General features: G+C 39.0%; 1 protein-coding gene across 2 annotated transcripts in view; it reads right to left on the bottom strand.

The window, feature by feature from the left end:
• Nucleotides 1-19,178, bottom strand: part of LOC110962975 (radixin-like) — a 75,160-nt gene that overhangs the window by 18,744 nt on the left and 37,238 nt on the right. For both annotated transcript variants that reach the window (XM_022211125.2, XM_022211126.2), the window contains exons 3-8: nucleotides 13,578-13,661; nucleotides 5,662-5,757; nucleotides 5,141-5,263; nucleotides 3,136-3,287; nucleotides 679-762; nucleotides 149-295 (exon numbers count right to left, since the gene is read on the bottom strand). In XM_022211125.2, the coding sequence (XP_022066817.1) occupies nucleotides 149-295; nucleotides 679-762; nucleotides 3,136-3,287; nucleotides 5,141-5,263; nucleotides 5,662-5,757; nucleotides 13,578-13,661 (686 nt within the window). The remainder of the gene's footprint in view (nucleotides 1-148; nucleotides 296-678; nucleotides 763-3,135; nucleotides 3,288-5,140; nucleotides 5,264-5,661; nucleotides 5,758-13,577; nucleotides 13,662-19,178) is intronic.

The following is a 19,178-nucleotide window of genomic DNA, read 5'->3' on the forward strand; positions in this document are numbered from 1 at the left end:
ACCTAACAGAAGCTGCAAATGTCGCTGAGTTGTGACAGATTCCAGATTACATTAAAGCATAGAACCACTGATCATAAATTATGAGGTCTCCAGAGGTGCATCCATCTGCACAGGTAAAGTGTGTAACCACGTGTGCGTTTGCCGTTACTTGTCTTCGTGCTCGTAGATGTTGAGGCCCAAGGCGTCGACCCCCAGCCACAGCTCTGTGCCCTTCTTGTTTTTGATTTCAAAGTAGTTGACGCCGTACATTTCCAGGTCCTGAGCGATCTTCAGATACTCCATCATCGCGTCCTCCCTGCAAACACACATGGAATTACCGACAACAGTGAGCATACAGACAGAAGAATTTAGGTGTCTTACACTTTTGCATCTTATTTTCCAGACACCTGGACAGATCCAACACATGTACCTTGGTTAATTTACAGAACAATCTGTGCCTCAATTAAACAAGATTGTAAAAACACACCTGAACACATGTATAGGACATTTGATCCATTTTTGATATTCTGTCTATTTTTAAAGTTTCACTGTCTTTACTACTGTTTTATTTGCACAGCTGAGTCAAGAGTCATCTATAAATTATGTTAATTTACCTCTTTACCTCTGCACAAAATTAATCTCCATGTAAGCCAGCAATAAAGTTGCATCATATTGTAAATGTCAAGCAGAGAGTCTCACCTGAGCATCCCTCTGTGCTCCTCATGCCAGGTCTGTATTCTGTCCTCCCACTGCTCCTTCGTCAGCTTGTGTTGCTCCAGAACTCTACAGGACATGCAGAAGAAAATGTAGATGAATACAGGATAAGAATTCTTAAAATAAACAATATCATACCAATGTTTTTGTTTCACAGAAGTCACAGCAGTCTGGTGAACCAGGCTCTTACAGATTTAACTCTTAATACCAAGCAAGCAACATTCAGCCAATAGCATCATCATGCGGTTCTGTGATGAGGAAATATTTAAAAAAGCTGACTATACTTGCAATCTTAGATGCTGGCTACAGCCCAGGACATTGTGCAGGCTGTCCAATCTGAACCCCAAAAACCCACTGTCACGTTTTAAAAGCATGTCATCTTCACAAAAAGAGCCAGAAATTGTAAAAACTGTTTTCAACTTTCTAAAGGTTCTCAAATTACTCATTTATGATGTGTTGTGTTGTTCCAATGCAAAAATAATCCACATCTAAGCTTACATTTGTGATATTTAATCTAAATCACCTTATTCTATAATACATATAGATAATACATCTATAAAACAGCCATAATATACCATTTGTAACAGACTCTACAAAAAACAGTCGTTTTTGGCTGAACTGCAGGCATTGCTTACACAGAACAGGTAGGAAACACAGGGTTCCCGCCAGCGCATTTCAGCGTAACGGCCCGTTACGCAGTCTTAACGGCCCGTTACGCTCAGTTTAAAAGATTACACTGTGATTAGGGCGGCTACACCAGCGCATTTCAAAGATTACGCTGTTGTTATGAGAGTGTGTGGCTCCGTCATGAGAGTGGGAGAGAGAGCAGCGTGTGTGTGTGTGTGTGTGTGTGTGTGGGAGGGAGGGGGAGAGCGAGTGAGAGAGACGGGCAGTCGGAGGAGGAGAGAAGGTGTGTATTTGCTGGGTTGGTGGTACTGTGCAGTTCAGCCACTGTTTATAGACAGTAAAGGCTGCAGTGTTCTTCGATACGGCTGGGCTCCTGTGTCTTTGCCTCTACGGCTGCTGAGGAAGTGAAGGGGGTTAACCCCGGGCTTCCTGACCACGGTCGGGGGCCGAACAGGAAGGGTTAACACTGTGATTAGGGCCGCTGCGCTGTTATTTTGACAGATAACGCCATGTGCGTTTGTTTTTATCAACTGGGTGCCTATCTAGGTTCATTTATGTCTCCCCACCTCAGCCGTACTTTCCTGTCGATTGACCCGTTCCCGTCTATTGCGCGCACGCGTGCAGGAGGACCTGCCGTTATGCTGACAAAAAATTCTGGCGAGAACCCTGAAACATGCATGTAAACAAAATAAAAACATAAATGTAATATATAAAGGCACTGTTTTTCCTCTTTGTATTCGTCTTTGAGCAGGCAGATGATAAGTGCAGCTTTTCATTGACATTATTGATCTATTATCACATTTTTGACTATATCTGACTGATGAGCTGCACTGTGGTGGTGAAAGCCAAACATAGTACTTCTTTTTAGACCGCCCATTGTTTCTTTTCTGTGTAAACAAAAGAAATAAATTGTAACTATTTCGTGCTTTCATAGATTTTTGAGATTTAAAGCCCACTTGAGCAGCTGACAGGCTTTTAGGCTCATGTAATATCTGTATGAAAAATGTGGAATTATAGTAACATCAACCAAATAAACATAAATTTAGATGTGTGCTATTCAATTTAAATATCTAGAATATATAGAGTCATTTTTTCCTTGCATTGGTAAAACTTTGAACATGTTTTTTTGAATTTGTTTAAAACAAATAATTAACAAAAGTCACATTTTATCCTATGATTTATGGCTGTCATGCACAAAAAAATAATTTTTGAGTTCTCTCTCATTCTAGTCATGGTTGTGCCGTTTCCATAGAGGTGCAGGATTTTTCAATTAATTTATCAGGCATAGTTCTGTCTGGAAAATAAATCAAATCTCAGATTAAAATCGAAATATTTCATCAAAATTGTTTTATTCTACAGGTCTCACTGAAAAATGTGCCCAAAAAGCATTTGCTTTCACTAGAACCTGTGATAAACAAAAGATTCTGCCATCATTGGTGCACCAGAGAAGCCACGACGGACTCAACTCGGTTGAACTGCATGCCTGTGTTTTTTTTCCTCCTTTTTAAAGATTGATGCCGTCATAACCATATCGTCCAACGCATGAAGCATTTCAGAGTTCTCTAAACTTCTAGTCATGGTTGTGCTGTTTCCAGAGAGGTGCAGGATTTTCTACTGCAGTGAAAAATGCGACGACAATGACGAAAGATGTGACAGGAGCAAAAAATGCCCAGAAACCGCTAAGAGTTCAGAGAGCTAACCTCAACTTGATGACCAGGTCAGTTTCTGAACACAACAAAGAAGCTCAATAATCACCTGATACTGTGTGCCTGCATGACCACAGTATATAATAGAGTATATATGTGTCTACGTTACCTCTGTGGCAGCAGCCGATCGGACGCCAGGTATCCAGGTTTGTGAGTGTCTTTGTTGTAATCGCCATAATTAGCCTGGACGGCGTAGGAGGCGAGCAGCACGGCCGTCTCTGGAGGACAGTAGTTCTCATCATTCAGAATGTCCTCCTTCACCTTGCAGAGTGAACACAATCAGTCAGAAAGAGATTTTGAGAAGAAACTCAGGGTTTCACAGTGGAAAACCCTCATCATTTCCTGGGCGAATAAAGATTATTGCCGTGAAATCTGGTGCAAACCGTAAGAAGAGTCTTTATTGAGCAGCATCCAGGACAAATGACATCATTCAGAAATCAAGCTAACATCTGTATTTCCTGTGCTTGCTCCACACATTATTCTAGCAGTAGCTTGTGGTCAAATCAATACTGGAGCTGCAAGTAGTTTTCAGTTGACCTTTGAAGTCAGTTTGAAGAAGACTTGTGACCATTTCTGTCTATACCTCACAAAAAGTTTGATTAAAAGTATGAAGAATTAAGATACCAGCTTTCTTAACAGCTACCAAATTCTCATCCTAAAAGATAATTTAGAATTTTTTCTAATTGTAATTTCTAAATCACTAAATGTAAATACTGCATTCTGTTATTTATTTAAACAGTTTTTACGTATTCTGCTAAATTCAGGTACAGTCACTTTGAACAGTTTTAGCACCTCATGTACATTATTTATTGTCAATAGGATAACTTGCTTTACTATTGTATCAGAATATTCCACTTGTAGTTTTTAAATAGAATTTTATTTCTCCTGTTTTAACTACCAAATGACTGCTACTATTACTGTACAGTTGTTGGTACCGTTCTGGCCTTTTTGCTAACCGTATTAGCGAACCTCCTCCTGGGACAACTAACTGGTTGACCTAATCACCTCGTATTAGGGCAGCTGGTGGAGCAGCCAATGAAAGCTGACCTTTCAGTCCAGCCGGTGTCTGTGAAGCACCATCTTTACGACAGCTAATCTGCAGATACTTTTGTGCTTATCATACAGCTGGGATTCCTTTCTTTTACGGATGATTTTCCAAGTCAGGCATCAACAAGTTCCCACTTTTTTGACAACCTTAGCTGGACTAGTGAGCAGTGAGCACAGGAACACCTCCAGGGGTGCATCATGAAGAAATATTAAAAGTTTATTGAGGTATGTTGAGCCTAAATCAATGAAGGAAGCTCTATTTTATTTTGCTGGTTCACCATGGTAACAGATGCTGCACAGACAACCTGCTGGCTGTAAAAAGCTTCTTCCTGATGATTCTCTTTTTTCTGTTTTCTAGCAGTATAGCCTCTCTCTCATGGTTTGCTGCAACTGTGCTGCTTTACAGCTGTTTGTCTTGACTAAAGTAGACAACTGGTCCATTTTGTGCACAGCAAAAGCCAACTGTTGTGTTAAACATCACCTTCTGGAGAAGAAAAACATGTTTAACATAGAAAATTGATAACTACCATTTCAATACTCATTATCTTTTAGGTTTTATCAAGTCAGCTTACACAAAAAAGCCTGGATGTCAAACTTGCATCATTTGTGCTACATCTGTGTGCTCCAGGTGGAGTCAACAGTCAACCATGAAGCTGAAAAGATTTGTGAGTATCCTAATAATGATCCATGAGCTAATCAACCATTGCATTTAGCTGCTGAGTCACACTGACACGTGCAGGATGATTAGCTCAGGCAGGAAATATCTCTAGATGGATGCAGTTAGCAAAATTATGAATGAAAAAATTGTGTTTTATTTCTAAAGCTTTGGTGCTTTTTGACCCAATACAAGCTGTTTGTCTGCTCATTTCTTCAATCTCTACAAGTTAGCATGAATCATAGAGACACACAATATTGACTAATGGGAATCATGCCAATTTTTAAAAGGCTGGAATTATCCTCTAAGACTAGAAATGCTCTTTCCTCACTCATTTCCATACATGACCACTTCATGTTGCACCATTTTGGTCAACCCTATGATCTCAATAACTCTTTGCCCCCTTCAGTACCTGCAGGAAGAAGAGTTTCTGTGTTATCTCCTGGATGAGCTCCTCAGAAACATCTTCTGGAAAGAACTTTGCTCTGAACTTGAACTGCAGAAGACTGTCCTTCTTCACATCCTGCTGCGTCACCTGAAGAAAACAGCAAACAATTCATGCTTCACTTTCCACCCTCACAGTCAACATCCAATATCTCTTGCGGAAATAAAACTGTGTTCATTGAAAATAAGATTAAAGAGTTAATTCTGCAAACATTTGCTGAAGTTGCATCCAGGAACTTTGGAATTAAACGTTCAGTAAACAGAATACTAAAGTAAGACGATACATGGAAATTTGTCTTCTGGGGCTTTATAGCAGATAAACCACAGGAGGATTAGTGTTTACTGTTTACAAGCCACCAAAACATGAAAATGATGTCTTTTAGAAGCGGGAGTTAGTTTATATGCACAAACGATTAAAAGGAACAAATTAAAGACATGGCAAGAGGTAGATTTAAAGTAAATAAAATGTTTGCATTTGAGGTTTCTTACCTTTTTATTGAGTTTGAGCCACGTCACGTAGCCTTTACTGTCTGTGTACTGCAGGCCGAAGAACCAGATCTCTCTCAGACCGACTGTCTTCACCACCTAAAACCACAAAATGTTTTTATTTTCATGTTTGAATGCTTCAAAATTCCTCAAAACCAGCACTGGGGAGTGATTCGGGATAGACTGATATGTTTTTTTCAGAGCCGACACTGTTGCTGATTATTGATGATCAAGAAAAGCCGATAAACGATACATTAAAGGTGATGTTTTAACAGCATGTGATAGCAGAGTACCTGTCATTCATAGCTAGACTTCTCCATTAATAAGGGTGACTATAACTCTATACGTAAAGTAGAACTGGGAGTGGTTAAATTAGGACACTTTCCTCTGTTGATGTGGGATCGACTGAGATTGATCAGTTTGCTGTTCTCTATTTTCTTAATCTTCCACTGTTCTGTCATTTTCATTTCCCACTGAGGTTCAGATGTTACAGCATTATTAATTATTGCTTTCCAGATTCTGTTTCAGGTTCATCTGTGGCTGCCTTCTAGCTTAGCCGCAAGTCATTAGCATAGCTTAAGCCACTGTGAGAGCAGCTAATTTCCTGGTTTGTGCTTCATGTTCAGTTTTTGCAGTTTTGTTTTGAGAGATATTTCTGAGACCGTATAGTGACAGCAGACCAAGAGAGAGGAGGTTGCATCTGACCTGAAGTAGAGAATTTAATTTATCGATAACCGGCCAATAACAATCCAGAAAAAATGCCAAAAAAATGGCCACGATAATCAGCCAGGTTGAAAATCAGTCCATCCCCCAGTAGTGATTCAAGATTGTTATTTGAGCTTGCATGGCAGCATTTGCTCTTGGCTAATTTCTAACATCCCTTATACTGAAAAAAAAAATCGCATAAATTGAAAATCCTGTTCAGGAAAACCACAATCCAGTACTTTTCAAACTACAAACTGAGATAAAAGCTGTGCATCATCTCCCTGACAGCAAATATTGATCATTAAAGTGAGTTTTCCTCTCTTCTGCCATGCATTTTCTCCCTTGATTTGAAGCTTCCACTTCCCTCGCTGCTCTCATGAACACACTTACATGGTTGTAATTCACATTAACAAACTGCCGTCCCATTTCCAGGAGGAGAGAGAGTCCCAGAGGGGATGTGGACACTCAGTCGGATGCTAATCTGATTTACACAGTCAATAGGACACCACTCCTACCATGTAATTAACTCAGGAAGACACGCTCAATAGACAAATTAAATACTCACGTGTGTCAAATAGTCACAAGCATTAATAAAATATAAAACCGCTCAGAAACACGAATCCAAATGCACTGCAGCAATGGAAACTGTGCAATCGATTACATTTGCAAACACACACTCCCACACACAGCGGGCCTCCTGTGGGACGGAGCATCAAGCAGACAGCTATTTAAATGCCGAGAGCTCAGCATGCAGAGGTTTTTTTTCTTTTAAGCAGGAAAGCCTCAGAATGTGGATAAATAATTTGAGGATGAAAGAGAAGGAATGCTGGGAGGAACAGAGCAAAGACATAAAAGAGGAGATAAAAATCACGCTGATTGGATGGCTCTGTACTTTCATATTTGTAAAAGTGCGTGATTATTGGCATCAAAGTGTCCAGAGGCAGACTCACGTGTTGCTGTAAGTTTAATTAAAACACTTTCATATCTCGCTGTGGCCTTTCATCATTCTGTGTGTTTGAGGCTACTTATGGATGTTTATATTTAGCTCTGCAGCCTCTTTATCAATGGGCGTCTATTCATTCATGTAAATCTGAACTGTTTTACATCAACCAGCTTGCAGGACCAGCTGTTTTTTTATACACATTATAACAAAGCTCCACATTCACTTCTGGACATGTCACATGTTCTGGAGTGTATATATCCTCATCACACTGCAGATACGTGAGCTCAGGCAGACTACAGACGATGTACAGGTCAATGAAATGTTGAAGTTTGTCACTTTTTGAAACGTATAAGGAAGGGCTCAACAAAAATACCAATTATTAGTGATTAATGAGATAATCACCAATGTTTAGAAGTGATTTGTGTTTGCAGTAAAAATTTAAATCTTGGTGTTAAAACGGAGAGTAACACAAAAATCAGCAGAAAAATTTGATTTGCCTAATTATGTTTTAAATATGTTTAATTATAAGACACATTTATCCTCCAGTGTTGATTGGTTATTCCTCGTTATATGCAACCAATCAGACATCCCTTTAGGCAGGATATTGCTGGAGACGACAGAGTAGAGACACAGTTTAAAACAATTTAATTTATTGGGAACTAATTACAAGAAATAATACCGACGATCTAAAAAATGTTTAATATTAGATCTAATTATTGGTCTGCGTCAGGGAGGCGTCCAGGTAAGGAGTCAAATACAGACACTAACAAATAGGAAATAGGCTGTGGATAAGAAATTTTATTCAAACAAAAACTACTTGTGAAGCAAAAAACAAAATGGCTAAAGAAGCCAGGGAACATACAGAGTTTAAAACATAAAAACTGATCCAGTGAAAAAGAAAAACAGCAAAAAAGGTATGATATCATACTAAGCAAGAAATAAAGAAACACAACAGGTTCAAGAAACTAAATGCACAGAATACAAACAGAGCAAACTAAAACGCTAGATTTTATATAGAGAGAACTAACTGGGTAGACATGACAGGTGAAACTAAGGTTGGAAACTAAAGAGGAGGGAAACAGAAACAAAGGGAGGAAGTAATACACAAAAGTATGAGGATCTTTGCAGAATAAAACAGGAAACAGAGCTGCAATAAATCAACAACAGACTATGACAACCTGTTGACGACTACGGTCATGTTCAGCAGCGATAAAACTCCACTGAATCCATCTTTGTTGAAACAAGAATGGTCTATCCATTTTATCTACATCTAATTGGAGTTGATAGGCAATATAGAATTTCACAGCATTGTCCATCACTAGGCACATCATAACTTCCATAATAAGGTGAATAATTATCTAATTGTGATTTACAGTGTAATGGGTCATTCCAGAATTTACGTCCCACATGTCAAATTTCAAATAATCCACGTGCAAAGCACTAAAACTTGTGGTTGATGTGTAAATGTATTTGTCCAGAGACCACACCACTGATGTGTAAGCTGAAACCAATCAAGCCTGATCGTTTATTACCTATTATGGATGAATATGTGGCAGAAAACTGTATTTTGAAGTCTAAATGTCCTCCAATTCTTAAATGACTCTAATGTTTATTATAGCTTCCCTTCAACCTCTTTTTTATAGATTTTTAAGCACATGATCGACCATTATCGCATGGGCTCGCGTCGAAATATTACTATATTCTAATGAACTTACAGATAAAAGTAACATCAAACAAACATTTATTGCATTTTTTAATAGTATGAGAGAAAGCACAGTTAGAACAAAAGCTGTGAATGCGCCAAGTCAAATATATTAAACAAATAAAATCTTTCCAATAAGAAAATAACAGAACCTTTCTGCAAACGACCTCTGACAGTGATAAACATCAACAGCATTGAACTATTGCACATGCAGCAATCAAATTAAATAAAGTATATGTATAACAATGGAAATTTATCCCTGGGCCTGATGGGCTGCATGTGGAATATCCTTAATCACAGCCTTTCTGATTTGTTAATTAAATTATCATGATTATTTCTTCATCCTCTTTTCTGTTTTTGTTTTACTAAGCAATCATTGGGCTGATAGTAATTCCCAGAGTCTTAGGTGACATCAACATGATGTTTGTTTTGTGTTCAACAATGTGTTGCACATTCAAAAAAAACTGGATCCTACAATATTTTTTGCCATATTTGCTTAATAAATAACACTAACATAAAATCTCCATTTAGGGGCGACAAAATACACTGGAAAGAAATGTTTTTGTTTATTTATGTTTTTACAGTTTACAGTAACTTCATTTTTTTTAACAATTTACAGTTATTTTACAGATTTTTCCTGTTTTGTTAAAAAAACATAACTACTAAAATGAAAGAAAAAACTAAAATACTAAATTAAATAAAAACAGCATTTTTATAAATAGCAATTCATTCTCTTCTAACAACTTTTTTTAAACTGTATTTAATTAGCAAAAATATAATTATTTTATAATCATTTGCCATTAATTGAAAAAAAAATATGTACATGAAGGACTAAAAAAAAGATAAATCTTTTTAAAAAACAGCCTTAACATCTAACCCTTATGTTTTAAGAAATGGCAGTTCAGTCTTCTACAGTGTTTGATTTTCTATTTTCTGCATTTAAATCCGGGTATTATTTCCAGTTTTTTTTTTGCATGTTTTTTTTTCCCCTGTTCTACCAATTCAATGCAAGTCTCAAAACAAGAATTCACAAGTATGTAAAAAGCACAGGCACACATCACCGGGCATCTGACAGTTGGTTGCTATGACAATGCATCGGCACAGCAAGCTGAAGCTCTCAGATTTGGTGAGTCAGCTGCAGTGTGTGTGTGTGTGTGTGTGTGTGTGTGTGTGTGTGTGTGTGTGTGTGTGTGTGTGTGTGTGTGTGTGTGTGTGTGTGTGTTTCATAGATAGGGAAGCAAGTAACGGAAGACCAGTGAAAATGTGTGAGTGCCAGAGAAAGATGGAAGTGAGACGCTGAGCGAATGGGTGTGTTACTGACTGAATGTGTGTGTTACAGAGAGAATGTGTGTGCTATTGAGTGAATATATGTGTGACTGACTGAATGTGTGTGTGCCAGGACTAGTGATACAGCCAAGATACAGAATTTTAACTCTAATCAATCTGCAGCAGAACCAGATTTGCTTTATAGGTGAGAAAAGATGTTCACAAAGCATGCCAATTCACCTAAATTAATAAAAATATCTTGGCATAGTTTAAATTTTTTGCCTCCAGACTCGTGCAATAGAGGTGACTAGAAATTTAGATAATAAAGAATTACCTGCATCATTATCCTCACTGGCCTCATTTCTGTGACAGCTCTGACTGTCTAAATGTACCTGCACACATGCTGCTGTTCTGCATATCATCTTTGCTTTTCCATCGCTCAATCTCTATTTGGCTCTTTGGCAAGAAAATTTTTATTGTTGCCCTGCAAATAGAACACCTCAAGATGGAGCTGAGAAAGAAAATCTAGACCTGAGGTGAAGAAGAGGTCAGCACATGTCCCTGGTGTAGAATAACATGGGTGTGTTTGTGTGTGAGAGGGTGTGAGAAAGAGAAAATAACCGAGTCTTTACACTGTTGTGTGTGAAGCTGATGGGAAAGCGGCAGTCGAGTATGAGAGGGTTCAACTTGGGTCTTATTCCAGGAAACTCACACAGCTGCTTATTAGGAATGTGGAAAGTTACTGTCTCTCTGTTTATACCGATTTCTATATATATATATATTCTATTAGCTAAATTTAAGCCTGTCAGGAGAATGCAAAAATATCTTTTTCTCACCAAATAATTATTAAGTAAAGACTGTGGGCATTGCTGGCACAGTCGTTCTTTAAGGTTAATTTCATGCTTTTTTGTGTCTGCAAGGGATCTTAAATTTCATCATCCACCCAAGTTCATGAGTGTTGAAGTGGATGTGCAGCTCAAAATTTGCAACCAACAACAACCAACACAACACGCACCAACAAAACAAGAAACCAAGCTGTATCTAAAATGAATGCTTGTTATGAGGTCAGGCTGTATGAGGAGATTTCACATCAGCTACGACTTTGAAATAAACCATTAAAGGAGCTGTGATGAAAATTGTCGTCGCTGCTACAGGACTTTGGAGGAGCTTTAAATGACACATACTTTCTATCAACGGTGCCCAAACACACAGCAGAAGTTCTAATTTCTCCAGATATCTTGTGCTCACCACACCTTAGTGATAATCACACTGAGACAGTGCTACAGTTAAATCTGTAACTAACTACTTTGTCTGATGAGAAAGTAAAGTCACAGGCAGCCTTTGTAGAAACATCTATGAGAGTCCTGACGGTTATTCTATGTTCCATATGAAAAGCAATGCAACCGTCCTGGTAGCATAACAACATGCCCCTATTGTACTATAAATGAGACCACTTTCAAAGTCTGTTTTGGTCATGTGGAAACTATGACTTGGCCTTTGAGCAATGATTATACTCCCAAAATGTGCACACAGACACTCGCTGTGGACCATGGACGCATAGTTATTGTTATACTGCTTTCTAGTGTCTACTACTGTTACATTACTACTATGCTCTAGTGCAGGGGTCGGCAACCCGCGGCATCCCTCTGTTCCGGCTCCCTGTAGCTTTGGAAAATAAATAATCAGCAGGCTATTTAATGAAAATTTCTTTTATTTTAGATTGTTAATTTTTTAAAATTGAATTGTAAATTTGAAGATTATGGTGATCTTGTAGCATCAAAATAAAAGGTCTTAATTTTTGTCTGTCAAAATATGCGTTCCAGCCTGTGATGTAATGAGTGTTTTGTGTAGAAGAACTCCATAGCCCAGCATGCCACGGGAGCAGAACCAGGAAGTGGCCGGACATCGAGTCACGTGTAGATCGGCTGGATGTAAGAGACACGCGAGTATATATTAAGTATTGTTGTGGTCATAATAAAAGTTAAAAGACCGGAGAACGGATCGATGTCACGTCCAGCATCCAGGCAGCAGGTCAGAGAGTCAGAGGAGTGTCATCTTGGAAAATAGGGCAGCGACTTACAGGAGAAAAGTTATTAGCTTAAGATAAATAGATTTTACACGTTAAATAGACAGTCATTCGCAAATTATTGATTTCCCGCTAACATTACGTAATATATGAGGTCCAGGAGCAAAAATGACATTAACCAAGTACGATAAATATTAGTGGTAGGACACAATTTAAAAAATGAATCTATCTAATTAGAGGCTTTGTAATTAATTAATCACGACTGATTAACAAGGGCATAGAGGTAAAAAAGTGATATATGCAGAGTTGTCTTCATTTTAAATGCCAAAAGGATTTTGCGGCTCCCGGTGTTTTCTTTTCTGTGGGAAACGGATCGAAATGGCTCTCTGAGTGTTAAAGGTTGCCGACCCCTGATCTAGTGTGTTTGAAATCTGCAGGGAGGACTTTGCTTCATACATGCACAGTAGGTCATAGCTACACATTCTGCACATGCAAACAACTGAACTTGTGCATTAGTTGTGCCACATTGACCCTAATAGAACCTTGGAAACTCATAGATAACAAAACTATATCACTGGCTTCAGGGCATGAACATGAGTTTTTCTTAAGGTTTGACTGAATAAAAACAACAATAAGGCCACACTGACAGCACATTGAGCAGCTGGGTAGTTGAGCAACAACCTGTTTTACTTTTCCTAAAACAATTTTTAAGCCAATCAAGGGCCTGATCCTATGATTTGGTCTGATTTGCGTCCACAAAATACTATCCTTTTATTTTACCTCACACTGCAAACCACAAAAGCAGAAAACAAAGGAACCTCTCTTGCATTCTGCCTTCCTTCTTCTACATATCCATAACCCCAACAACCCTTTATGCTCGGACATGAAACAACCCTGAAAGCTGCCCTTTTACTTCCCAGACAATCACACACACACCATTCACCCATCCACTGTCTGCTAAAAGCTCCCCGTTCAGACAAAGACAGCTTTGAACTCGGAACAGAACCGGTACCAGCCCAAACCCAGCCAAGCAGCCCCAGCACACACTCAGTTTAATTTCTGGTTTTCATTCATCTCATTAAGGTAACAAACAACACGAGTCTTCCTGTAGCTCCCACCATTCACAGAAGCTGAATTAGGATTCTGAATCCTGACTAACAAAAGATTTGGCAAAGATTTTTGACCTCTTCCAGCTGCTGCAGCGACATTGGTCTTCACAATGAGGGCTTATGGTTCTTATAATTACCACGATAAATGTGTGTTTATGTGTTTCTTACCTGGTCAAAGAGCTGTTTTCCCATCGTGCTGGGCAGGATGGAAAACTCCAGCTCGGCGTGCATGGTGGTGACGCGCACATTGAGCTGGAAAACACAAAAAAACAAGCATTATTAGAACACACAATGAAATAATCAAGTTATAAAATCAGAAACATGACACCAATTATGCTTGAGTTCATGGTCCCAACTACAGCCAATAACAGGACTCATCTCCCAGATTTCCCTGCAAAATACATCCAGAACACTGAACACCCTGAATACTGAGTATTTCACACACTCCTTGACTTCCCATGATGGGGAAAGAAAATTCTAAAGAATGACAGAAATGTAAAGACCAGGCAAAAAGCTGTGACAACAAAAGACGCTGTTCTACAGCAACACGCTAGCAACTCTGAGGCTGTATTAGCAGCTAAACAAAGTTACTTTAGCAGTTAGATTTTTTTAAATTTTTCTTATTAGCATTTTAATAAAATGCCAATAGCTTTCATTAACTACTGTAAAAATATAAATTTTAATTATTATGATGCATGACCAAAGTCTTCAGGGTTCAACCTCTGGATACCTTCAATATCTACAGCAAACTATGCTGGATGTCTGCTCTGTCTGTTTCTTATTTGTTTCTTTATTGTCATTCTTCTTTGGTGCATTACAGATTCCAGTTTTATCCTGAAAGGGTTCATACATTCCAACCAAGTTCAGAATAATTCTGAGCTTTATGGATTACAATATGGGATCAAAGTCTTGAAACTTGTTTCATGACAGCGCTGTTAGAGTGTAAGATGAATACTTGAAGAAAATGTAAAAGCAGATCTGTGTGGTTCTGAGGTTTGCTGCTTCAAATGCAGACTTAAATGATGCTCCACAGCTTGGTAGCCTGGTGATTCAATAAGAGACAGTAATGCTGACTGTTGGAGAACAAAGAATGAAATTTGGGGGAAAAACACAAAGTCTAATCCAAGATCACAGAGTTTGAATGGGAGCGAGTGGGTGAGATCTCTACCAGAAGTGAGTTGTCAAAAGTTTTGGAGAGATCTCTGCACAGCATACAGTATTTTAAACAACCACTTACAGTTAGGGATGCATGATTATGACCAAAACAAAAATCAGGACTATTTTGATGAATATTAATATCACAATTATTCACCGATTTGAGAAACCAGTTACTGTTATTGCATTTTCACATTTAAACAGAGCACACTGCTTTCACTTCCACTTTGTGCCACAAACCTGCTGATGTACAAAATTTTGCAATAAAATCTGTCTCTCCTCTGAGAAGCAAAACAGGAATAAACCTTACCACGCAAAATTAAATCAAGACACAAGTCAGAAGGACTCTTTTAGCGATTAGCTCTTCACCTTATGCTCCAGACTTCTGATTTTAATCCGTCCATTTGTTCTCTGTTGCCTTTCAATCTTCTACTTCTACTGCAGCTGCAACATTCAGGATTTTTTTCCCCCACAAGCTGCCACTGCAGAGATTAATGCACAGCAGGATGACAGCTCCTCAAAAGTGAAGCCAGAATCTCTAAATCTCTCCCTGGTGGGTTGCTGTTAGTTTAAGAAGCACTTAGTCTGATAGTTTTTATGAGCGGAGCACTCATTTGAAACATTAATATCTCACTCTATCATATTTCATTCTAGTGCGGGAAGCTAGAATCGGGACTGAGATTAAAATTCAATCAACTGTGCAGCCCTTATAATAGACAAGAAAAAAATCTGAAACATGCGTAAACGAAATGCTATAAAATGCTATAACTGCATCTTAAGTGCAACAAAACACAGCATGTGCAGAGTCAATGGAGTGGCCAGGGAGGACAATTCTAAGATTTCATTTAGACACTTTTATCCAAAGCGACCTTCATCTGAGGGTAGATACAACACAAGCAAAGATTCAGTCAGGAGAAAACAACCTGGATAAGCGCCATCGAACAAGTTCCAGTGTGATAATAGGACCTAAGATGATGTAACAGTGCTTAAAGAAGTTCAAAACTAAGAAATGAAACGCTGCAGTGACCCTCTGCTGTCTGCTGCTGGGACAGTGTGTGCTAGTCGAGTGTGTTTGTCCTCCAATCAGACTTCTATAAATAATTTTCACACATAGTGAACACTCATTCTGTGTTACAGTCATTCAGTCTGCCAGTAAACTGCAGAGAAGAAGCTGCTTTCACTTTACTGTAATGAGGGAAGATCATCAGGTGGTTTCCACTCAGTAATACCTGTCGCTGTTTTCTCAGTAACTGGTGAGTCTCAGTGGCTTTCAGAGTTAGATTATTAATAGTCATATGTACTATTAAGCACACTGTGGTTGTGCTTTGGTTCCTGTATATGTCTATTAAATACAAACTCTATTGAAGAAATGAGACAGAAAGAAGGTCATGACCTGGAAGGATCATGAAGAAAAGGACTTCTGCTACAAGAAGCATTTCTGCTGGTTCACAGGCATCTGTACTTCAGGGTGCAGCAGTGGAAGTTTGTGCCAAAAAACCACAAAAATCTGAAGAATGTGTTATTTCCTCTTTGGCGAACTGAATGATGAAGGATGTTTTAAAACAAGTAAAGTGGAGGTTTGTCAAACAAAATAAGGATGACCCCAAAAACAAGTGACTATACGCGTGATTTTCATTCACACCTTTTTGCATCTTCTCTCCAAACTTTTCTTGGCTAGGATCCCTATAGTTTTCCAACACTGTAAGTAAAGTGTTGCTACTGTGTTTCTTCATTACATAACTGTGTTTTTGGTGACATTAATGCTCTCTAAACAAGCCCTCCTTAGGCGGTGCAGGATATTTTTGTGCCCTTTGATTTTAACTTGTGCAAAAACAACCTAAACTCAAATACAGCCGCAGAATTTTGCATTATTCATGATGAAGAAATAAATCCGAGTTTTAATGCCACTGGGAAGGCAGCAGCGACAAGAACAAGAAATCAGTTGCAAAAGAAAAGGCAGAATAGATGGCATCAGGTTGAACTTCTAGAGGCAAAAATGAGAATTTTTTTTCAGTGCTGTTGCCACATTAACACTTCTGCAATTTAAACAATGTCACACAGCAACAGGTTTTCACTGACTAATGAAATATGTGTGTAAGCATGCGTTTAATGTTACAACATGAAGTCATGAGACCATCAGCCTGCAGAGCGAGTGAAACCAAACAATTGTCCAACAGTAATCCTCTCCGGGTCCAGCGTTGAACTCTCATAATCACACACTGTCCATAAAAACACACTCACACACTTCCCTCTGTGTGTGTCCGATCAGCTCCCATTGAAGCTGTAATACATTAGAATGTTCTGCGGTGTTCTGTGCTGCAGTAAGCAAACTCTTCTCTGCAGCAGAACCAGCTGGTAATGTCCTCGAGTAACCCCGACCGAGAGCGAGAGATGCAGCGCGCGAGAGAAAAAACAGAGGAGATGAAATAGAGGTAACAACGGTACAGTAAAAACTTGTTTCCAGCCTTAGGGAGAAAACTGCTGCATCAGTAGTCAGTGTGTTTGTGTGTGTGGAGTCTCTTTGCAAGGACTAGTTTCAATTTTAGAGCATTTGACAGAGAGCATTTTGGTAAAGTGAGGATCTTTTAGTTGGTTCTCATTCATTCACCGCCCTTTCAATGGCTGTCTGAGTGTTTAGACTTGGTTTTTCACCATGAAGGCTCCTTTTCCTCGCACAAGTGTATCGGCTGCACATGTGCAAGGAAAACATCTGATGCCAAAACCAAATGTTTGATGTAAGAGGAGACTGCTCTAGGAGATCCTCAGCCATCCACACTAGGGATCAACCAGTATGGGGCTTTCTTGGGCAGATATTTGGAACTGTTATAACAGTTTTCCCATCAGCACTGGTCTAAATGGAGGACTTTCACCATTCCGCATCCTAAAGTCCATCATAATATCCTTCCATAAACTGCCTGCATGTTAGGAATCAACCAATATGGGTTTACCAGGGACGATACCAATGCCGATTACTGGTGATCAAGAGGGTCGATAACTGATATTTGGAACCAGTATACATTAAATCTAGTATTTTAACAGCATGTGATACCAGAGAACCTGTCATTCATAACTAGGCTTCTTCACTAATAAGGTTGACTATAACTGAACATGTGAAATACATACAGTTTCCTCTGTTTATGTGACCGAGAATCATCAGTTTGTCTCCTGCTGTTATTCTCTATTTTGTTAATCTTCACCGTTCCATCACTTTTACTGTCCACTAAGGTCCAGATTTTAAAGCTTTATTAATTATTGTTCACCAGACTCTGTTTCAGGCTAATCTGTGGCTGCCTTCTAACTTAGATGCTAGCCGGTATCATAGCACTAGCCACTATGACAGAAGCCAATTTCCTAGTTTGTGGCAACAGCTTGTGTTTCTTGTTGCGTTTTTGCAGCATCTGCTTCGAAAGACACTACAGACAGAGGGAAGAGGCTGCATCGGGCCTGAAGTAGCCCATTTAATTCATCAATAATCAATCAATAAAAATACACATCAGAAACTGGAGAAATGTCACATCTCGGCCATTATAATCAACCGGGCCGGTAATCAGTCCATCCCTACTCCATACCTTTGTAATTCATCGTTAAAGGAGTTGTAATTGAAGTAGCAGCTGCCAGACTTTGATTTTAAACTCTCCAGATATCCTGTGTTACATCAGTAAAACAGGTCTATCTATAGGTAGCTGCTGTATCCTCCAAAAACTGCACATTGTGCCTTTCTGTGTTTGATATGAGGAGCTATGCAACCATCTGCACGGACTGACGAGGCCCTATTGTACGTTGTATGAGTTAAGGAGCATGTCGACTTATCAGTCTGCCCACACGGACATGAAAAGCATGAACTGGCTCTGAGGATTTGGGTTTACACACTCAATAGGCTGAACAAAGATTGTAGGTAGACGCCTGACAATTAATGCAGGCTATCCTCAAATTCTGCTACCTGATTGACAGCATTTTCAGAAAGCCTTTAATGACAATAAACAACGATCTCAAAGGCAGCAACCTACAACACAGAAAATTTTAAGTTTTGCAGAGGATTTGGATCATGCGGTAAGACAGCTCTGCTAGATTTTGCTCTAAATTAACCATTTTTATGAAAATGTTCACTTTCCTGCATGCAAACGTGTCACCAAAACCATTCCTCCTGTTGCTATTTAGGAGGACACCATTGCTGCATCCTTAGCACTGCACAATACGATAGTGATTGATTTAAAGAAAGATAAACAAGAGTATTTTACCCTATAGTGGAATGATAATGAGGTGCAGCCTATGTAAGATTAGGCCCTTGGTTTCAATTGTTAGCGGCCTCACTAAACACATAATGTGGCTGCAGCAACACTACTCTTCCAGTATAATCAATAAAAGAAGCTACACCAGGCATGTGTGTAAATGGTGAGTATCCGCAATGAAGATCTGTGTTGCAAATGTATGAAAGATTTTTACTGCAAATAAATGAATGTATCGGTGCTGAATATCAGTTATCGGCCGCACTGATTATCTGTATGACCTGAAAAAACACATTTTCCCCTGTGTAAGTGTGTACATGTGTGCAAGACAAAGAAAGACAAATAAAGCCTACAGGGACCTGACTGCATCAATCATAAGAAAGCAGCA

This window comes from Acanthochromis polyacanthus, chromosome 14, assembly GCF_021347895.1.
Source record: "Acanthochromis polyacanthus isolate Apoly-LR-REF ecotype Palm Island chromosome 14, KAUST_Apoly_ChrSc, whole genome shotgun sequence".
NCBI classification, from domain to species: Eukaryota; Metazoa; Chordata; class Actinopteri; family Pomacentridae; genus Acanthochromis; species Acanthochromis polyacanthus.